The following is a 22,900-nucleotide window of genomic DNA, read 5'->3' on the forward strand; positions in this document are numbered from 1 at the left end:
TTTTCATCTATTTCATCTCTTATTTTTTTCAGTCTTTCAATTTCATTGTATTCATCATCTTTAATCCGTTCTTCATAATATTCAGGGAAAACATCAGGTTCTTTAGGTTTTTCTTCTTCAGATGTAGGATATAAGAAATTTATAACATCATCTTTATTCATTTTTCCATCATAATCTAAATCATTTAATAACTCGGCAAATTTTTGACAATTTCTTAAATAATATTTATTAACTTCATAACCCGCCTCCTCTAATATATCCTTTATTTCCTCGTTTGTGAATCCTAATTTTTTAACGTTGTTAGTTTTGACGTTCATTTCTTACGAATTAAAAAATAAATTATTCAAAAATGTAAGACATTAATTTTTAAAGTTTATTTTTTATTCATGAAAATAATTATTTCTAATTTCTTTTACTCTCTCGTATATACTAGATTTAAAGAATTCAGAACATTTCCCATAATCTCCTAAATGTTTTCTTATCTCTAACGTGTGCCAGTTATTATATGAAACTGAATAAACTTTATCTTTATCTTTACACCTTTCATCACTTCCAATATATTTATATCTCAGTTTTGATTTAGCGTTTTCATATTCATTAGCGTTTAATAATTCACAGTCTTCCTTTTTAAATAAATGTTTTATGTATTCAGGATTTAATATTCTTCTTTTATATGCTCCTAACTTAGTTCTAAAGGTTTTTCTACAAAATTTAGGAATTCCATCCTCTTTAATGTCATCAATGATTTCCATTTCATTATTTTCAATTTCTTCTTCTCGTTTATGAGGTCTTTGATTATGACTCCATTGATTCCATGAAATTAAATATTCTTTATCATTATATTTATACCTCATTAGCTTATTTTGGCTTTCATATTCATTTAATAATTCACAATCTTCATTTTTAAATTGAAGTTTAACCCATTCAGGATTTAAACAATGTTTAATTAATCGCGGAATATCTGACATCGTCTATATATAGATTCTTTTATAAAAGATAAAAAATAAATTATTTTAAAATTAATGTTAATTTTTTATTGATTTATAAATAAATATATTTTAATGCATCGTCTATATATAGACGTAACAAAAAAAGTCACTAAACCCATCATATCCTACTACTATCAAATCCCAAATAGGATATAAATGATTTTTGTAGATACTAATTCTCGAAATTAATGTAGAGATGTTGGATATAAGACTAGTCATATATTAAGGGTGCACACGAGAGGATCATGTAAACTTCAGAATTTAGAACCTTATTTTTAGGCATTATCTTGGCTACCTATTTTAGGCTCGAAAAGCAAAAAAATATCAAAAAATACAACTTGACTCCATTATGACCCTTTCATGGAGGTAGTTTTTATCCGCTAGTATTTTCCCTTTGAATCTCTTTACAATTCGAAATCAAATTCAAATTTCAGTAGAAGAAAGGAAGAATCGACTTACTACGGTTGTAATACGAATAAATACATATATTTAATTATTTTTATTTACATAATAATTGTTTGAAGCTCATATTCCAACAAATTTTTAAATAAAAACATTAAAATGTTGAAAATGTTCATATATTTTAATAGGGTTTTGGCACTTTATTGAGGAATTACTACATACATAGTCGAACTGAACTTGATATTTTGAAATTTAAATTATTTATCAAAGTTAAAATTTAACTTGAAATTTATAATTATTTAGTCATATTTTGCATAATTCTAAGTAGATTTTGTAAAAAATCAAGAAAGAAAAATTTTAACGTGCTTTATTTTTTCTTTTTTATAATAATACATATTATTATATAATTAACATATTCATAATGTTTCACCCTTTCAAAAATATAATCCTCCTCCTCTCAAATAAACGTACATACGGGTGGCCTCTTTTTTCAAAAAATTAAAATTTGAAATTTTGGGCTCAAATATTAGAGATTTTTTCAACCTTCAACGATATATGTTGTCTATATCAGACCTCCTTTCTTTTTGATACTTAACATTGTTCCTAAATCTTAGCCGTTAAGGCTGTTCTGAAAATATTTTTTTTTGAAAAAATTCGAAAAAAATTCTTAAAATTCAAAAATTCCTTAATTCCTGAGGATTTTGGAAAAAAGTTTTTACATGAACATGTGTATATTATATGAAGTATATTGATAAGGTAAAAATCAAATTTTATTGCATATTCATCGAGAAAATAAACTAACGAATCCCTCAAAATTGAGAGGGTAATCCTCCTCCTCTCAAATAAACGTACATACGGGTGCACCCTTAAACTTTTTGAGTAAACTATTCAATTTCACCTGCCTCGCTATTCCAAATCGTCATATGAATATTGACACAAACACATATCAGTATTCCATAAAAAGATCGAATATTATTTTCAGAGCCTTATTCTATTGAAATTAACTCAAATTTTGGTCGGATAATAGGAGCTAATCGTTATACATAATATAGTAAATCACGATATTAATTCGATAGTACTCTCAATTCAAAATTTTATGCCTTAATTTGTGAAAATTATCACCTTTGTTGGTGATACGATGATGACATATCAAATTATCACAATGAAATTTTCTTTAAAACGGAATTCTGAGTGTTACGATTAATTTGGCTTCAAAAAATCGAGATTTTTTGATAAGATTTAAGAGCACATTATAATTAAGATTTTTCATGATTATCGCTTTATTCCTTCTTGCAACTGTTCATATTAACCCAGACAATGAAGCTCCAATAGGAGATCCAATTCCTGATTTCTATATCAAGAATACTGGGCAATATAATGGAGTTCCAAATGAAGATCTAAACATTGTTCCAGCAATAGAAAAAGGATTGAATGGTAATGATATTTCTATTAGTGTTTTTAGTACAGATTGCGCAGATCCAAACGAAAATAATGGATCTGAGCCAAAAGATCCAAAAAATTCTCGAGAACCTCCAAAACCAGATACTAATGAAAAACAAAGTCATCTTTTATCAATCATAGGTAATAAAATCGACGATCACCAATGCCTTGGAATTGCACCCAAGAGCACTGTAAAATGTTATCCAATACAACAGAATCAAGGACAATTACCATACTATATAGCATTACATATGTCAGACACAAAATACTCATTAACGCAACTCAATGCCTTTCCAAATAACAAAATGTGCACAGATGGAAAAATCATCGTAGACACCTATGATGAATTGAAAGAAAGATTACTTTCCTCTAATTATGTAAGAGGTCGCAGTGGATTAGGCTGGATTAATGTTTTTGCCCCACAAATGTGCAACGGCATAGGCGCAGATCCAAATTACGATGCTTTAATGCAGACACGATTTACAATGAATATTGCTGCTACTACAAACAAAGGCGATAGAGCTTACTACTCACCAAAATCGTCAAATTTATTATTCAACGTTCCATCTACAGATACATCGATTGACTATGGAGATAACGTAACTGTTAATCCTGTTCATACCTGTGGTATTCAAAACCCATCACAGCCAATGGCAACGAAGATGGAAGCTGCGACTGCCATTGCTACAGGTGCTTTAGCTCTAATCCTTCAAACAAGTAAGAATATCACATGGCGCCTTCTCCAGTTGGTCATAGCTCTTTCTTCTACAGTTAACGATGCAGATCATCCATCCTGGATTACAAATGCGGCCAATATAAAGTATTCAAACATAGACGGCTTTGGCCGGTTGAATGTTGCCAGAGCTATTGAACTCATCCCACAGATTGTTCCCCTTGGAACTGAATATGAGGTACAGTCCACAAACACATACGATTCTCATGTCATTCCTTCATGCAGAAGTGCACCACTGAATTTTACCCATACAATAGAGAAGAAAGTCAATTTCATCGAATCTGTCAATCTGATAATTGACACTTTTCATGAAAACATCGGCGAATTGACCATTGAGATTGAATCTCCATCAGGTACAAGAGTTACTGTTAACGAGATTACTAATACAGAGAGTCGTGGTCCAGGATTAAAGAGATTTGCTTTCACGGCGAGACAATTCTTAGGAGAGAATGCAAATGGTGACTGGAAAGTCTATATTTCAGCTGCTGGATGCATCCCTACTGGCCGAATCACAAAGACAAAATTAAGAATATTCGGTACATCGAAAATTGTCTTATTCGGAAAGAGAACACTCGAGAAATCCACAACAGACATCACTGACCAACCAATTGGCAGTGTAATTCCTCAGCCAATATCATATACACAGTATAAACAGTTGCCAAACAACGAATCAATACATTTGTCAATTGACAATTACAGCCCACGTTCAACTATCGATTCCTCAAAGAATTTGACATTCAGACTCACAGGAATCGATAGTTTCGCTGACAGCCCAGCTACTCTCTTCTTCACAACAACAGATCCGGATGAAGTAGGTTCAATCGCAAAGGGAGTTATCAATTTTGAAAAGACCTCTCAAATTAACGGTTTTAACTGTTATTCACCTCACAACTTGGCCGGCAAGTGCAACATCACATACATTGTGAATATTGTTTATGCTCCTGATATTATCTTCAGTGCAAGATGCGGTCCTTTCTCAATAAAACCATTGAACATCAATATCAAGCAATACGAGAAAATAAAGAAAGATGAAGTGATCACAAAACCATATTCATTGAATATAGAAGTTGATGATGCAGATGATGAGCATGTATTGACATCAATCATTGATTATGACCATAAAACTGTTTTACAACAGTCTTTTGAACCAAACAAAGGATATGTTTTATTTATTATACCTGAATCATCGAATTTCACAAGAGGAATATTGACTGTACAGTCATTGAACACAGACCATGATCCATGCTCTGTATTTATCAATGCTTTTATTGTCGATGGCTCCGAAATTACACAAGAAGAATTAAATAATTTTAAATTTAATATGTCATCGCAATGTTCGAAGATTTCTGGTTTAGTTTATCAGGCTTGTGTCCCTCCTGATACTAATCCAATCATTACTTATACTTCTCAGCCTCCATCACAAACTGAGAAGCCAAATAAATACTCACCAACATCAAAGGAAGAATCTGCAAATGAAATAAGTGAGAAAAAGAAACAGAAACAAAAAATTATAATTTCAATAAGTGTCATTTTCACTGTTGTAGTTGTTCTGATTCTTGTTGGTGTTACTTTGTTAGTTGTTAAGGATCACATCAAAGAAAAGAATGAGCCTGAAGAATATTGTTCTGAAACTGTTGCTCCTGCAGCAACTTTATAAAAATTTTGTTTGTATTTTCATGAAAAAAATCAAAAAAACTTTTTTCCCATCTTTTTTAGCTTACTCAAAGATTGAGAAGCTTTGTTTGTGCATGCAAATTTAGCTTTCCTTTGATCAAACAAGTTAAAACACATCAAATTTTAAAATAAATGAGGTTAATTGAAATGTTTTTACTCAAAGTTAGGTTTAAGAACAAAAGCTGATTCAAATCTGATTGGTAAGATATATCACATATTTGGTATTAAATTAGATTCTGATGAAAACATATTCTCACAATTGAGAGGGCGAAGCACTATTGAAAATAAATGAAATATGAGAAAATCGGCTAAAAATAACTAAGGGCATTCGTAGTCAAAATATTTAATCATGAAACTCGACTTGATCAAATTCGGTTCCATTCTTTGAGTAAGATTCATGCAACATTTGGACCATATACACATTTCAAGATATGGAATAGGGAATTAATTATCTCTTTCTTTAAATTCCCATAGAAAACCTTATATTCCTGATAAATCGGTAATAATATATGGAGAATACTGACCCAGATTTAACTGTATTGCACAATGGCACATCTCTTAATGTTTTTGGTTGTTTCATAGGTAATGACGCTGATAACGAATGGCTCAATATAAAAATTCGATTATCAAACTAAATTTCTATCAAATTTAGCATATTTTGGCTGCAAAACATATCAACAAAACATTTTGATGATGGCCGATCAAAGATTTTACCGATCAAAAAAAGTGAGACAAAATCATTTTATTATGATCAAAGAATTCTCACATCTAACTTACCATGTTGTAGATGCTTTCTTCACAGGCATTCCTCATGCTGCCAGTGTCTATGCTGTTAAGTCAAAGACAGGAGATGCTGCAATTTGGGACACAGGCACTCCAAGAAACTATGATTTATTGAAGAAACAGCTTTACGATATCGGAATTACAAAAGATAACTTAACAAAAATCGTTTTATCGCACATTCACATGGATCACACAGGAAATGCATCTCAATTAGTAAAAGATTTTCCAAATGCTATGATTTATGTACATCCAAGAGGCGCTCGTCATGTTGAAAACCCAGAAATAATCATAAGAGAAGCAAGAAAAGTCATGCAATACAACTACGAACTTGAATACAAAGATAAAGTTGTACCTGTTCCAAAGGACCGAATAATTCAAGTAAAAGATGGAACAACACTTGAATTCGGTGGCGGTGCATCGGTTGAATTGATTTATGCTCCTGGCCATGCATATCATCATCTTGCTTGGATAGATAAAAAGGCACACATCGCATTAACAGGTGATTCATTCGGTAATGTTTACGATGACATTGCTAAAAATGTAGGTTTCGCTATCACATCTCCAGCTGCTTTTGATCCTGACGCTTGGACCGATACAATCACAAGAATTATGAACATGGGAACAGAAAGTTACGGTGTAGCCCATTATGGCTTCCATGATAACACAGAACAGAATTACAACCAATTAATGAAATGGCTGAAGCGTATGAAGGAGATTGCTCTTAAGGAAAAGGAAGAGAACATTCCTGCTGCAGTTTTCGATGAATATGCCAAACTTTTTGGAGCAAATTTGGTTAAAAATGATGATCAATTACAAATTAACTACAAGACAGGTTTAATTGGTGTTCAGATCTACCACAAAATGGTTAAGGCCAATAAAGTTCATCCAAGAAAGTAAATTTGATCTCAAATTCTGTTTTATTTGAGTTCAAAACATAAATTACATGTAAAATCTATCCTAATATTATAGACTGAATAAAGATTTACTATCCAAACTAAAAAAGTATTTTTTAAAAAAGTATTAGAGATGGAGATTAATTTTAATTAATATCTCTATCATTGAATAGGATCCAGGAAAAGTAAACGGTGTCTTAGCACAATAAACACCTTTGTTATTATATACACCCTAAACACATTGTTTCCAATGAGTGATTATACCTTTGGATAAGATTTTGTTGTCATTGATCATTTAAAATCTCAGAAGTTTCTGCACTGAAATGAGATGTACTTTGACTGTATATACAATGGATATGTTATTTTTTCCAATTTATGCATGAATTTTTTAAAAATTGATTTTGATATTTTATATCTTTTAATAAATATAAAAATGAGGTATGCATTGATTTCAAACATCATAATAACAACGTTTTTATTCTAATTCAAACATATAACAAAAAAATATAAAACAAATCTGAAAACTTATTTAAGTCTTCGACAAATATTAGATTTTTGAGTAGCTTGTAGTGAAGAAGATTGATTATAACCAATCAAATTTAGAGAAAATCCTATTTCACCTGGCGGAGGTCGTTTTAGCACAAAAGTGTTGAATCAAATGTTTTCTCTTGTTGTTTCTTTGTTTATATATTCAAATGGATACTTATTTAGCAAGTTAGGTTCATTAGATAACAAATTTGTTCCCAATCCTAGTTTTTCTCCCTTAATTTTAGCTCCTGCAAGTGATAGTAACGTTGGAAACATATCAAACAATGCATAATCCTTAGTAATTTTGCCTGTTCTTTGAGTTTTTAGATTAATTACCAAATTAAAAACTCTTCTATCATAATTTCTGTCTATATTCATCTTATTACCCATATATTTATGGTCTCCGTGGATAATGATAGTTGTATTCTCATAAAACGACTGAGAATTCACCCATTCAACAAAACTCGAAATCTGTTGATCAGAACATCTAATTGCATCATATAACTTATTTCCTGTCTTGTTGCAATACTTACAATGGAATCCTGGGAAATGTGTGTCCATTGTCATCATAATTGCCATAAATGGACGATTTTCTTGGTATTTTCTAAGAATAGCTTTCTTTGCATGATCAATCATGATGTAATCTGATATCCAATCATCAGTCTTTTTCATGATTAAAGAATCAATTAAATCTGTTTGCTTCATTGAGTGAGATAAGTACAAATAGCCTTGATTACATGAATAATATGATGTAGGATAGATAGCAACCAAATTATAGCCGTTTTCTTTCAAAATATCTGTAAAACATTTTAATTCTGGGCGAAAATACTTATTACTGCCACCCACTGGTCTTCCAAGATAATCACCGCAAAGAATAGCATACGTTGCCCCTGAAGTATAGCTCATTCTCTTCATTTCCTTCGGACCACCGAGTTTTTCGGGTTTGTGAGTAAAATGTATATTATTTTTATCGTTAGCAAGTCTTTCAAGGTTAGGAATCAGACTCTCTTCAAAGAATCCTCCAGAGTTTACAGATGCATACGAAGTTTCCATAGATTCAAGGAATATTAGTATAATATTACGTTTTGTATCGTTAAAGTTAACCAAACCTTCTGGAAAGACATAATTTTCTTGCATGAAATTTGAATCTGAAAATTCTCTGGTTTGTATATATAAAGCGTCATTGAAAACAATGATATAGCGTATATAGCTGCGAAATACAAGACTCCAACTTCGAATTTGGTCTTGCATTCACATAAATTGCATTTAATTAAGATTGGAAAGTATTTATTTAAAATATAGCAGAGTAAAATTGATGTAATGAGACATTTGCAGCCGAATTTAGTGAAGTACTCTAAAATTATTCCTCTGAATTGCACAATATTGAATTTATTTCCTGTCATGAATACGTTTGCAACATTGTTCATATCTATTATACCATATGAATGGTAAATATACTTTACACCTGCAATTCCTAATGATGATAATACAATTAAAAAATAAAATGAAAAATTATTAAAAATTGAAATGCGAGCCTTTCTTGGATTAGCATATATGCTTTGAATAACGCTTAAGTTATCAATATTAATACGAATTTCCATTGCTCCTAATAAAGTCGAAAAAATGCACAATAATTCTTCACTTATTATATAATCTAGCCACTTGCCTTCTAAAGTAACGCAATCTCTGCATGCGCAATTAAATATAAATGAAATGAATACAATTTTCGAAATGTTTTTTGGTAATTCTGCATTTGTTAGTGACCAAGTCAATATATAAAGAGATGCTGATAGTATGGACAATCCTAATTCTATAAGTAGTTCTTGGAATATCATTTTGATATTCCAAAAAACAAAGGTAGTCTCACGAAAATACGTTATTTTCCCGATGCCTTGGAAGCAGCTTTGCAGGTTACCCGTAAGGTAACCAGTAGAAGTTTCTGAGCAAGGATGAAGAAGATTAAAGAGCCTTTTTATTGCAAACGCTATATTTGTAAGTGTCTTTGTAGAACTTCTCATAAATTCAAAGATTTCCAAAAACGAATTTTTCGATTTTGATATAATAAATGATATTTAAACAAATTATAGATGTGTTTGCAATTAAAAAAATCCGAGTTAACTACAATATCTTCAATTTTTGTCGTTCACTTTTTCATGTCATACTGATAGCAAGAATACTCACCCAATTTGGTTACACTTCATGATAGTTTGAAGTAAAAAAAGGCCACAGTTTTTTTTATTTGATATCGTTATCTAAATTTTGTACAGAAATGAAATAAATTATAATATGAAACGTGTGTTATTATGCTTGTTGGGAAACAATCCAATACTTATGTCTGAATGAAATGATTATTTCTACGAGATTTTTCATATTCAGCTAATAATGCTATCAAAATCAAATAACAATAAAAAGTTATTTTGTACATAATGTAACTTAATCTTTAATACTATATAGAACTTCGAAATACGACTAAACGGTGCGAGTTACGCGATTAAATAACTTTTTTTCGATCGAAACTTGAAAGTGAGGATAACTCAATGGGTAGGGGTATGGGTTCGACTTTTTCTATTGGGCAACTATTTTTTTCTTTTCATTGTTTCAGCATTTTTTTATGCGATTATGCATAATTATTTGATTTCCTATATATTCAATAATAAATTTGTTCCGAACTCTTAACAAATAAATAAATTTTTAGAATATTTAAATTTATAGCTCCCTACATTAATATAAAGTGTTCGAATAGTTCATATATAGTTTCTTTAAAATAATTTGTTTCATTTTAAATTGGTTTGGCACAATGCTTGACATAACATGCACAAAGCTATGCCATTTTAAAATATGTATATCAATCAAGCCGATTAAGTCCATCCTAAACGAAAATCATCGATACTCATGAATTTATGATAGTCGTTCTTGATATAATTGCGCGTTTTAAAAAATGCTTACTTTTGAACACAGAACTTATCTATCCATATTTATCAATGAAAGTTTATAAGATGCATTAATGACAAAACCTTACTTTATCAATTATAATCTTATCGTAAATTTCAAACTACAATACTGTGGGGCAAATATTAAATAACCACTATGTTGCGGATTTTATGTAAGTCTGCAAACTGTAAAATGTAATTAAACACAAATAAAAAAAAATGTAAATTTTAATCGAGAAATTTAGCAATCTTGAAAGCCTTGATCGGCATCTTTTACAAGATGTCAGTAATGCATATTCAATAACTATGAAAATCTAGCCAAGCATGGATTTTTTTCGAAAAAAAATTGTATTAAATTTCATTTTTCATTCTTTATACAAGTTTTAACCTTTGGTGCAATTATATCCTATCGCAAATGCATTATTGACGTTATTACTTGGATACTTCTTCATAACGCTAAATCTTCAAATTAGTTATGTGTTTGTTACTAATAGAAGTTGGAAAGGTATTAAAAAAGGAAATGTTAATAAATATACATGTTTAATTAAAAAACAAACAAGAATAAATTAAATAATTTTATTTCTTAGGAAAGTCTAAGTTTTGTAATAGATAAATTGCTTTTTGTGTCTCTTCTTCATCAATTTCTGGATGTTGATTCTCAGGTGGCGGACTAATTAAAACATCATGGGCAATATCAAACCATTGTTTTAGTTCGTTGGCAGAAGGAAAATGATCTTCTTGTATTGGCGTTATTAATGATTGAAAATCATCAGTTGATTCTGCATTTTGGGAATTTTCCAAATTTTCATTTGGAAAATTTGAATTTTGAGATATTGTTTAAGCACTCAGATCTCATTTTTAAAATATCTGCACCAAATTCTTACATCTGATAATTTTCATGTGTAACCAATGTTTCCCAATCCATTTGCCATACCCTACTAATCGCAAATTCATTCCCTTTAATTTTGTATTAAATTTAAATTCCAATCTTAATTTCTACATTATTTATGCTAACCCTTTAAATTTTGTTCTTATTTATTCACCCTCAGATACAAATTTATTTAGAATGTATTCCTCTGAGGTCTATATTTGTATTCGAAAATAAAATCTTTAAAACTCTCTAAGTTATCATTTTCTCTTCAGATATCTAATATTTTTCTAATGACATAACTACTTTGGACGCATATCCAAATTCCAAAAAAAATATGGAAAAAATAAAAATGAAATACAAAAATACAATTTTTGATATGTAAAAAGAGATTTTGAAAAAAATTGGGAAAAAGAGTATCTAATAAAATTGTTTGAGATCTATGTAGACATAGTTTTTACATTAAAAAATCAATAATATTGAAATTGATCTGAATATATCTTTTTTTTAAGTTTGAATGCATTAATCTCAAAGCATTTGATAAAATACTGGTTTTATTTCAAAATTCTAAATAATTTGTAATTAGATCTTTATGATGTAATTTAATTTTAAACAAGTACAGATAAAGAGAATCATAATAAAGGTGATCTATATTGCTTAAGTAAAATTGAGTATAATAGATCGATCTTAGCAACAAGATCTGAGGAAGTAGATTTGAGAGTCGAGAGTTTGGATCTTAGCAACAAGATCTGAGGAAGTAGATTTGAGAGTCGAGAGTTTAGATCTTAGCAACAAGATCTGAGGAAGTAGATCTTAGCAACAAGATCTGAGGAAGTAGATTTGAGAGTCGAGAGTTTGGATCTTAGCAACTAAATCTGAGAGTTTTATCATTTCCGGCATATTGGGCCGAAAAGGAGTGATCCGCGTAAGTATGAAAAAAGGTGAATTTTGTTGTATGGTGTTTTTTATTATATCCGTTTCTCTCACAATTTTCAATAAATATTATTGTTCAAACGGAAATATAAATAAACAATTCAAAAATAAAAATGTAAATGTAAATTGAAAATGTATTATAAACATGCTAAAAAGCGTATATTTTAAACTTAAAGGAAAAATGAAATTCGTAAAAATGAGCATGATGTTTGATAAGGGAGTTTTAATTTTTTTTCAAAAAAATTAAGAAACTTAAATTGAGATTATCAGGCTATGTAGTGGGTATTTTTACGATCTGACTGCAGAAATCGAATCAGCGAGACCCGAAGATTCATATTCCGCCGGAAAAATAGGGTTTCGAGGCGTAGATAGGGATAAAAAGATGCTTTAAGAAGATCTCAGTAGAAATATGGTTTATAAGAGGATATAGGTCAGGATATAAGATTATGAAAATTGAAGAAGTGAATTATCAAGATGTATTTATGAGTAAACTATATTGTTTTAAGCTATCTAAATCTGTTTTGATATAAATTAAAGCGTATACTTATGCAAAATGCGAAATTTAAATTAATACTTTTTTTTGCTATTTGGACACAAAGCTAACAATCCATCCAATAAATGACGTATACCTAGCGAGATGAAGCATTTTAACATGAAAGACAAGAAAATCTGATTACTTGTGTTGAAAGTTTCTGTATTTCGTCTTCTTCCAAACACAGCGTTCAGATGCAGAAGAAAATGCAGCCGTAATGACGCAAAAAGACACTAAAATAAATTGGAGAATTTCTGTAAAGTTTTTACTGAGCTTTGTTATTGAACCCGAATTTGTTGCTGAGTGACAGGATATTAAATCTACGACATTCATGAGTAATTGTTATCAATTTGTCAATAAATTATGTTGAAGATGGTTTAAATGTCTTCGAAGGCATGAAATTAGATCCTAAATCTGTTTGAGTTAATCAAAGAGAACAAATGTTGAAAGAGTTGTCATATTGCCTACAAAATTTTCAAACATTTGCATTGAGACAATGTGAAAAAATGATGTCCAAAATACCTTTACTAAAATATTTTTAATTTGAATCATAACAAGGAAAAACAATAATGGCAGAATAAGAAAAAAAAACAAAGATGTTATGATTTGAACAGTTGCCTTTTAGATTCAAAAAGAGAATAGTGTTCCCAACCACTACACTACCTTCCTTTCTGATAAAAAGCTGAATAATTAGTATTTAATGAATTCTCCAACTTGGGGATTTGCGGCTTTTCCAAAATCTGTTATGATAGTTCTATATAGCAATTGATATATAATATGTTTTTTATAATCAAACAATTTTTTAGTCCAGATAAATTTTTTAAAATTTCAAAGTCTTTCCATTCTACTAACGCTCTTCACATCCATATTCTTTACCATATATGTAATATAACGCCTTATTTTAATTCCCATGTTTACGATTTATTTGTCGAAAAACTGTCTTGCCCATTCACATCTCGCGAAAATTTTCGACTTTTTGAATGGCCGTTTTCAAGATCTCAAAAACTGTGGGATATTTTTTACAAAGCTAATCGACATTTATTTACCACATATATGTACTATACAATGCACCTGGTTTCATCGAATTTTTACCGTCAGTTTTCTCGTGAGACTACCTTTCAAAAAACACTTTTAAAATTTTTTTCTGACATTTCATTTCAAATTAGACTTGACACTTTTTCTCAATTACAACTCGGATAAAGATATATTGCTTTCAAGATAGTATGAGGAATTTATGCATTATGTAAGGCTTTGCCCATTATGTTGATTGGAGACAGAATAATCATTTGATTTAGATGAGAAAAGAAGCAAATGATATCTATGAAAAAGTGACGTTTTTTATAATTTTTTTTCTAAAAATTTCATCATGGCAAGTTTTTTTTCTAATCTAGCTAAGAAGATTGTACCAATACTTGTCGAACCAACTGATGAAACACCCACCGATGAAATCAGACATACTTGGGAAATAATTTCGCAAGCTTCTTTAGATAAAGATGAAAATACTTTATATGACATTCATAATGCATTAATTGAGTTAAAACATCAACTTATTGATGCATTTGGAACAGAAAACGAATCAGAAATATTCACATATCTTGCTGAACAAAAAATTTTATCAAATTTAGTTTCATATTCAATTGATGACAATCCACAAGGCTATTCAGATGAAGTTATTTTGTTTTTCCTAGAATTTACCAAAGGAGCTCTTATGAATTATTTAATTTCTCCGAATTTTTATTCAGCCATCAACTTATTACTGCAAAATGCGCAGCCACATAACATGAAGTACTGGAATGATTTGATTTTAAATCTTTTTGCATATATAATAGCTAATCAAGAAGTCATGGAACTGTTTGTAAAACCAAATTATTCTCCACTTCTTGAACAGTATGCAAAACTTGTTGTTTCGAATATAGATGATCAGCCAGAACAATATTTACAACTATTTTCATATTGTAACTCAATCCAACTTTTTAATCAGTTTTATTCAACGAATCAAGCATTACTAAAGCTAATAATCGACTTTATATCCGAATGTATTACGACTTATACGACAGATTCTACAAAAACTGATATTCTTTTCACAATTTCAAATTCATTTGAAGTAATGAGTCAAGAAATTGCAAATAAGTTTAGCCAAATGTTTGATGACTTAATTGTTAAGCGATTCGTCTCTATTTCGAATCCAGAAACTTCACTTTCCAACTCAATTTACATTTTGGCAAACTTGCAAGCCAAAAACGTTGTTTTAACTATATTCAATTATATATCAAAGAAACTACCTCAATTTATAGTTTCTGAAGATGATCAAATTTCATATCTTTCATTTAGGCTCAGTACGTTATTATTAGAGTACACAAACCCTCGGCTTCATGAGAAATACTCGGGAAGAGTTTCTTCTGACTTTACGAACCTTTTGAGAGCGAATTGGTTTGTAAATACTGATACAACGGAAATTCTTGAAGTTGTTAGGATGAATGTTGCGAAATCTGAACTAGAAGAAGGAATTGTTAACTGGGATATCGAAGAACTCCTTCTTTCCGTGAAAAAAATTTTAATTGATTTATTAGATAAAGAAGAGAAAGTTTTTTGTGCATGCATTGAATTTGTAACGGAACTTGCTGCAAATAAGGATAACTGCGTGTCATTTTATACTCTTTCGAGCGAATGTGAAAATGGAATGTATAATTCGATCAAAGAACTTTGTCTGACTGTTGCAAGACGTATTGGAAATAGGCCTTCAACTGTTGATCAGCTTAAACAAGCTTATTCGAAACTTTCTGAAAATAACTACGAAGATGACAGTGAAGGACTTCTTTTCAGGAAGATTGTTTTAATCATTGAATTCCTTAAAGAACTGAATGCTATAAGTAACGTCAAAAATTCCTTTAGAATGTCTTATTTAGAATAATAAATATAATAAAGCTGTATGTTTATATTTACTTATACATAATTAATATCTTTATATTTACTTATGCATAATTAATATCTTTACAAAAATATTGCAGAATGTGATTGCAGAACAATGTGCCATTCAGGGAGATATGCACAGGTAAAGTCCCAAATTCAAGGAAGTATTTTGAATGACACATGCAGAACGGCTAGAGTGCATAAAACATTCTTGTCGATAAAACTTCCGGAATCAGAATACGAAATATCCTGCCTTTATTGGATACATGCGAAAAAAGTGTTTCCCAAAATGACAGATGTGTATATCTACATCTTGTCAGTCTAAAGTCCCTCAATCAGAAGAAGATTGTTGAACAAACAGTGTTCCCAGGAATGGCAGACTGCGAACTAATAGTTGTTCATTATTACAAAAACAAATTATTCAATTTCGACTCATTAACAATCTTACAACTAAGCATAAATTCTTATAAAACATTCAAAATACTTCCAATCTATTCAAAAATCTCAAATTCTCATCATCAACCCTAGAGATGGCCTTTAATGATCTCTCTTAGGTCATCAATAAAATTAAATCTAAAATATTTTTCATTGATTTCCGATAAAACCAGTTTAGCTTAAGAGAATTTACACCCACATTTCTATGTTGATTATCTTAGGAAATTTTGCATAGGGTACTTTCACAAAATATTCCTTGAAATAATTTGCCATTTCTTTGGCAGAAGGCGAATTATTGCCCGAAATTAAAGAAAATCTCCAGTTCTGGCGAAGAATCATCTGTCCGACAAGTTTACCATATCTATTAAAAAATATTGCCAAAATAATTATTTAAATCTTAATTATGAGAAGTGACCCTGCAAGAAGATATTACTTTCTGTTGTCACCCGTGGGGTAGACAGAAGATCTGTTACTTTCTGCTAAGTTGGCAAGCCTTTGACATACTTCTTTACGCTTCTTATCCCATGCATCCAGTCTCTCATTATAATAATTTATAAATTCAAAAGCATTTTTTAAGCCATCCAGACATACGCTAAGCATATTTTTATGTTCGGCAAGAGTCGATTTCAGATCTTCAAGATCCGATTGATTTTTGACAACAATTGATTTAAGATCTTCATGAGTCAATTGATTTTTGGGAACATTTGATTTAAGATCTTCATGAGTCAATTGATTGTCAGTAACATTTGATTTCAGATCTTCATGAGTCGATTGATTGTCAATAACATTGCCTTTAATGGTACTGAGAGTAGTTTTGGCAGACTCCATATTATGATCCAGTTTTTCTAATCAAGATGTTGTAATTACAAATCTGACACCTTGTAAATAGTTGGCACCAAAATAATCTCATGGCGGACAACAGCTTGTGTCGCCACCGACTATCAATCGACCAACTGAACAAGAAAAACCTACCATCTCTTGAAGATCTGCCAAAAACTGTTGCCGAAATTCAAGCAACTCTTGATGGACTTAAAGATGTGCCAAAAATTGTTGCCGAAAATCAATCAGCTCTTGAAGATCTGAAAGCAACTGTTGCAGAAAATTATACAAATGTACTCAAACTTTTTGAAGACATAAAGGAAATATTTACACATCCAAGCAATTATAACAACAGACTTATTAATAGCTTTGTTCAAAATCTAGATAATATGCCTGCACCAGGAAGTAATCCAAACAACCATCCTGCCTAACCCAAGAGCGACAACGGAAAGTAATACCTTCAAGCAGGGTCACTTTTCATATTTAACTAAAAACTTTTTTATTTGGACAATATTTTTTGTTAAATATGGTAAGCTTGTCTGACAGATGATTTTTCTCCAGAAACGGAGATTTTTTTTTAATTTCGAGCCTAGGGCAATAAATCACCCTCTGCTAAAATCCGCATAAAATTTTGGATCCAGTTTTTCTAATAAAGATGTTGTAATTACAAATCTGACACCTTGTAAATAGTTGGCACCAAAATAATCTCATGGCGAACCGCAGTTGGTGACGCCACCGACAATCCACTTGCTGGGGTACTACGCAGCCTTTGACCTGGCAATCATAGTGCTGCTCCATCCACATCAGCAAGTGATTTCGGCAGGAGATCTCCAATTGGTTTTCCATGAGGTTTCTGCAAGCCAGAAGCACAATATCTATGCAGTCTGGCTACTAGGATATCTTAGTTAGGCTGCATAATTATTGTGTTTCTGGACTATAGTTGAACTCCCTGATCATTTGAGGGTCAAGGATGCAAATTTACTCGAAATGGGCAATGTGTATTACAAAAACTCTCATTCAATGAGAGATTTTGTAATGAACAATTCCTTAAAGTACTCTAACTACTCTTTCCTGTTCTTTCGGAGGAAGAAGAAACATAATTAATTCAAGCTTCAAACCAGAAATCTAAGCATAAATAGAAGCTAACATACTACCTATTGCATGTGCAGTCTATTCGAGCTCTCATATTGGATAATTTTCTCTCACTCTCGGTGAAGGCACCATTAGCATTTAGAATAAACATTTGATTTTTACTTTTACAGTTATATTATATACCTTTGTAGCATCTATATGCTTTATATATCATAGATTCTACTCTATTTTTAAGAATTATTGAGTTAGAATTTAAATTATAAAAACATTAACTAAGATTATTGAAACTAATATAAAAAATGATTATGAATTAAGGACAGAAACAAACACTTTATATTGGCAATGGAATAGAAGCCATTGTCGCGACACCGCACATATTATTTTTGTCCTTAGCAAGTCTCATGTATCCACTCTCGCCCCATGAAGTTCCCCATGAATTTCTGATAATCCAGTATGAATCCGAGTATCCAACCACGTTCATTGCGTGGTCTAAGTTTTGGGAAGAGCAGCAAGGATCTGAGTAAATTCCGCTTGAATATAACTGAAAAGATATTCTGGAGCAGTCTAAAACAACAACTGCAACTCCATATTGATAGACATAGTTCGCCAAGTCCCTTTCTGAGCCTGATGGGACTGAAACAAAGTTTGAGGTAACTGGCATAGCTGTTTTGGCATCGAATTTGCAGGCTCCGTCGACACCTTGATAGGGATAATCTGATAACTTCATAATTGCGCCGCCTTGCTTGTTAATTATAAAGGACATTGCTGCCTGTATAATTCCGCCGCCGCATCCGTAGCAGGTTGTAGCGCAATCAATAATATTTTGTTCGGAAAGCTGAGGAAGATTAGAGTAGAGCAAAGCATAGTTACTTTCGCATGCTGCGACTGTTCCAAACGCCCAGCATGATCCGCATTGTTTTTGGTCTCGAATTGGGTTAACTACGCCCATTTCTCGATAATCTAAAATACCTGGAGAATCCTTTATCTGAGGTCTTACTTTTTTGCCTTGAGAAACCAAATTTTTATCTATTTTTGTACCTAATAAAGATTGATACTCGGTTGGAGTAAGATGCGATAAAGAATTCAACGATAATTTATAGTTTGCATTAGCTTTATTGTGTGTTTCTACAAAATTCTTGTTGGCCATCCAAATTCCAAACCTAAATTTGTATTCATCTCCAACAAATAAGTTATTTGTCTCTTTCATGTAAGAGATAAATGCCCTTTCATGATGTTCTTCATAAAAAATGCTTGAAGAATGGACAATAAAAAAGAACATTTGGATGAATTTTGATGTTTTTTTCTGAGGGGTTGAAATTGAAAGGGAAGTTAACACCCTTTCAATTTTTGAATCCATCACCTCCAATTTTCAAATATTTTTGAAAGGATATAACTATCGGTCGAGCCAACCATGAAGTTCTCCAAAGATCATAAGTTGATATACATCAATATTTTTATTTATCATCGTTAATCTTGATTTCAAAAAAATTTCTCAATTGGCATTTGAAAAAACGTTAATTCCACGAATCCGCCGCTTAAAATTTCATGTACTTCTTTAAAAAGGTCTTTTCTCTCGATTAATTTGAAAATAATGTCAGGCATAATGTAAAAACAAAAAAATCTCCAAAGATATTACAACAAAAACTAAACAATTTTACAAAACAAACTATATATAATTGATTGTACATCATACAGCTGCATAAATTTGATTGAAAAGGTCTCTTCTTCCATATATCAAGCGTCTTGCCACTCTTTGATCGAAGAAAGAAGAAATATTGCCTATAATGATAAGATCGGACTTATCTGTTATGTTCAATAGGCTCAAAATTTCCTGTTTTACCTCAGGTTGAATTATTCCGCTTTCTGACTTCATATTTTCAACTAATTCGGCCATTAATATTGCTTTCCTTATTATGTCACCAAAGAAATCCATACAAAGAATGTATTTCTCCATATCATTCACAGATTTTAATTGTTGAACTAATTTGAAAGCACAGCAGTTATCAGAAAACCTTGGTCTTGATAATTTGAACTCTTCCAACATCTGTGGAGAGTCCAAAAATTTTAACATTATATCTTGGTAAACGGAGGTCTGTATTGACTGATCTGGGCCTTGTATAACTTCTTCTTTATCTAGATTTATCCATGTCCATGGTCTATCGTAACAATAAAGGTCAGATGGAGGAAATCCGACAGTTTGTGGAGAAACGATCTGTAAGAATAAGCCGGGAGTTACCCTGTTCGTATATAGTTTCGATGATAAATTTAGCTGTTCTTTTGTTAAAAATAACGAAAGAAAATCAAAATAAGTTTTTGCTAAATTTTCGTCTTTGCTTTCAATTATAGTCGTCATTTGAGTTTGCAGGTGTGATGCTAGACAATGCTGTAAGAAGAAGTTGCACTTGTCTGCTGTTAAAGGAAATTTTGTTGGTTGCTGAACTCCAGAAAGGAGTAGTTTGAGTGCAATTGTGCAAAACAATGTTATGTGTGGTGTTGCTTGAAGAAAGTGTTCTCCACTCTTAATTATTTCTTGTACATTATGAATTAATAAAGCTAAAAAAGAATGGAAATAGGGAATTTGTGTTTTGGTAATCATATTTTCTTCTGAATGGACAAAAAATGTTAATGCATAGGTTTGATTTGGTTCTGTTATTGATGGAAAGAAATTTCCAAAAAGTAATAATTTATTCTCTGGGAAATCGAAGAAAAATGATGGATTCTTTGCGAAATGTTCTTGGTCATGCCTTGTGACACCTGACATAACGATTCTATTATATGATTGATAATCGACTTCTTCTGTTTGATTAGAAAAGTTCCAAACACCTAAAATTTCAAAGCCAGTCTGGAAATTAGACGCAACTAATGTCACTGCTTGAAATGGATTTGGTTTCCCAATCAAAATTTTAGAAGTAATCATTTGAAAATCAAATAAATATTGTTTAAAATTCTTGTCACTTTTATGATGTCATAAATCCATCCATCATAAAATTTGGTACTCACATATAACAATTTTGACATTTTATGGTGCTAAGAAGCATAAGCTTCAATAATTCATATCCATATTACGCACTCACAACTTCGGATTTTTATTACTTCATCAATTTTTGGAAATGGAAAATCAGAATATAAATATATGTTATATAGAGACTTTATAATGTTTTAGTCCGATACTTAAGCTTCGGAAATAGTATGATAGTAGAAGAGATGGAAATCATGCAATTTCATTTCTATGCATGCAGTTTTGTGCATTTCTATTTGAGTAATTATGTTCATTTTACATGTATTGGTTTCGCATTTACTCATAACGAACTTATTGATTATTACAATATGAGAAATGGAAATCAGAAATGATATCAAAAAGTGACAAATGTGTTTCTTTTTCCTTTCTTTTGCAAGTTCTACAGCATATTTTTCTGAGAACTTTGATGGAAAGGAGTTAGAAGGATGGAAGTTGCCTCGCCACATTAAATATGGAATTGTTTTAGGTAAATGGGGACATTCATCAGGAGAATTTTACGGAAATGAGCAAAAATGGAGAGGTCTTGATACATTAATCAACCATAGAAACTATATCATGTATCATCCCTTCCACAAAACAATGAATTCAGAGAATTCAGATCTCATTATTCAATATACTGCTCGCTTGAATTCAAATCAAGATTGTTCAGGAAATTTCATTAAAATACTTACCGATGATGTTGATGTTACATCATTTGGACCCGAAACTCCTTTTGCTATCAAATTCGGACCAGAAGTCTGTGGTCCTTCATACAAAAGAACTCACTTTACCATCCAATACCAAGGAAAAGTATACGAAAATAAGAGACCAATTGGTTTTATTCGTGATCAGTTCACTCACGCTTATACATTAGTTCTTTATAAGAATAACTCTTATAAAATTAATATTGATGGTGTCCCAATGGATGAGGGAACTCTTGAAGAGCGTTATGATATACCTAAGATCGAAAAACCAGAAGATTGGGATGAAAGAGAATTTCTCATTGACGAAAATGAGAAGAAACCAGAGGATTGGCCATTACCAACCATGGAAGTCGAAGAAGAGGTCGAAAAAGAAATAGAAGTCGAAGAAATAGTTAAACCTGAAATAAATTCTGAACAAAATGAAAATGATGCCGAAGAAACTCAAAAGGAACCAATAAAGAAGATGGTCAAGAAGATTGTAAAGGAAACAGTTAAGAAGACAGTACCAAATCCAAATTATAAGGAATGGGAACCAACGAAAGTACCAAATCCTAACTATAATGGTACATGGGATCCTCCGAAATTTGGTCATTGGAAGAATTTGAACTATTGGGGATTCGAAATCAAACAATCAGTTGCCGGAAGCCATTTCGACAACATCCTCGTAACAGATGATGAAAGAGAAGCAGAAAGAGTCTTGCAGGAGAACTTTTTGAGGTTCAGGCTTCAAGAAGCTCGTGCATATGACAGAGGAGGTGGCGGAGGTAACAGCGACAGTGGTTCTGATGCAACTGATGAGTCCGTAAAGGATTATAGAGGTGCATTGAACTCGCAGAGAAGAAATTATGGACATTCTATTGATAGAACCCAATTCGATAATTTGTAAATCTATATTTTATATTTATTTCATAATAGATGAGATATATTAGATGTAAAATGAAAATATGCCCGTGCCATACTAGCGATTTTATGTATAGATGATGAATGGTTTTGAGATGTATTCGAAATTAACCATTTTGGAGATGAATTTGGTATGTATGCCTAGAGTGGAAGCAAAATTAGTTAAAATCGCCATAATCTGTCGCTAGGACATTATTGGTCATTTTAGTTTCCAACAGCATTACAGTTTGTTTTTGAGGTCATTTACTGATTTATCTAGTAAATAATGGTTTTGTAGATAATGTCGATTTCCCACCGCAAACAAGCTCATAAACGCAATTCAATCAACTTCGAATCA

At 31.2% G+C, this 22,900-nt stretch overlaps 8 protein-coding genes across 8 annotated transcripts, besides 2 other annotated features; 4 read left to right on the forward strand and 4 right to left on the reverse strand.

Moving 5' to 3' along the window:
* Positions 1 to 278: part of a mobile genetic element that runs on past the window's edge.
* A 937-nt stretch (positions 279 to 1,215) lies between these two features.
* Positions 1,216 to 2,257: a mobile genetic element.
* Positions 2,258 to 2,659: 402 nt separating this feature from the next.
* TVAGG3_0814800 (proprotein convertase subtilisin/kexin-related family) lies at positions 2,660 to 5,246 on the forward strand (the record flags this gene model as incomplete). Its single annotated transcript, XM_001330208.1, has 1 exon — positions 2,660 to 5,221. One exon carries the CDS (start codon positions 2,660 to 2,662, stop codon positions 5,219 to 5,221), a length of 2,562 nt encoding a protein of 853 aa, XP_001330243.1.
* A 584-nt stretch (positions 5,247 to 5,830) lies between these two features.
* On the forward strand, positions 5,831 to 7,284 carry TVAGG3_0814810 (ST1585-like MBL-fold domain-containing protein; the record flags this gene model as incomplete). Its single annotated transcript, XM_001330207.2, has 1 exon — positions 5,986 to 6,918. The coding sequence occupies one exon, from the start codon at positions 5,986 to 5,988 to the stop codon at positions 6,916 to 6,918; it is 933 nt and encodes a 310-aa protein (XP_001330242.1).
* A 169-nt stretch (positions 7,285 to 7,453) lies between these two features.
* TVAGG3_0814820 (lipoteichoic acid synthase family) lies at positions 7,454 to 9,314 on the reverse strand (the record flags this gene model as incomplete). Its single annotated transcript, XM_001330206.1, has 1 exon — positions 7,569 to 8,495. The coding sequence occupies one exon, from the start codon at positions 8,493 to 8,495 to the stop codon at positions 7,569 to 7,571; it is 927 nt and encodes a 308-aa protein (XP_001330241.1).
* Positions 9,315 to 14,019: 4,705 nt separating this feature from the next.
* TVAGG3_0814830 (uncharacterized protein) lies at positions 14,020 to 15,633 on the forward strand (the record flags this gene model as incomplete). Its single annotated transcript, XM_001330205.1, has 1 exon — positions 14,414 to 15,616. The coding sequence occupies one exon, from the start codon at positions 14,414 to 14,416 to the stop codon at positions 15,614 to 15,616; it is 1,203 nt and encodes a 400-aa protein (XP_001330240.1).
* An 846-nt stretch (positions 15,634 to 16,479) lies between these two features.
* On the reverse strand, positions 16,480 to 16,878 carry TVAGG3_0814840 (uncharacterized protein; the record flags this gene model as incomplete). The annotated part of the gene is made up of 1 exon (XM_001330204.1): positions 16,480 to 16,878. One exon carries the CDS (start codon positions 16,876 to 16,878, stop codon positions 16,480 to 16,482), a length of 399 nt encoding a protein of 132 aa, XP_001330239.1.
* Positions 16,879 to 17,718: 840 nt separating this feature from the next.
* TVAGG3_0814850 (cysteine-type peptidase protein) lies at positions 17,719 to 19,263 on the reverse strand (the record flags this gene model as incomplete). The annotated part of the gene is made up of 1 exon (XM_001330203.2): positions 18,293 to 19,168. One exon carries the CDS (start codon positions 19,166 to 19,168, stop codon positions 18,293 to 18,295), a length of 876 nt encoding a protein of 291 aa, XP_001330238.1.
* A 385-nt stretch (positions 19,264 to 19,648) lies between these two features.
* TVAGG3_0814860 (guanine nucleotide exchange c9orf72 family) lies at positions 19,649 to 20,878 on the reverse strand (the record flags this gene model as incomplete). Its single annotated transcript, XM_001330202.1, has 1 exon — positions 19,649 to 20,878. One exon carries the CDS (start codon positions 20,876 to 20,878, stop codon positions 19,649 to 19,651), a length of 1,230 nt encoding a protein of 409 aa, XP_001330237.1.
* A 450-nt stretch (positions 20,879 to 21,328) lies between these two features.
* On the forward strand, positions 21,329 to 22,549 carry TVAGG3_0814870 (unfolded protein binding; the record flags this gene model as incomplete). The annotated part of the gene is made up of 1 exon (XM_001330201.1): positions 21,329 to 22,549. The coding sequence occupies one exon, from the start codon at positions 21,329 to 21,331 to the stop codon at positions 22,547 to 22,549; it is 1,221 nt and encodes a 406-aa protein (XP_001330236.1).
* Between the last annotated feature and the right edge of the window lie 351 nt (positions 22,550 to 22,900).

Source organism: Trichomonas vaginalis, chromosome VI (assembly GCF_026262505.1).
Source record: "Trichomonas vaginalis G3 chromosome VI, whole genome shotgun sequence".
Lineage (NCBI taxonomy): Eukaryota > Parabasalia > Trichomonadida > Trichomonadidae > Trichomonas > Trichomonas vaginalis.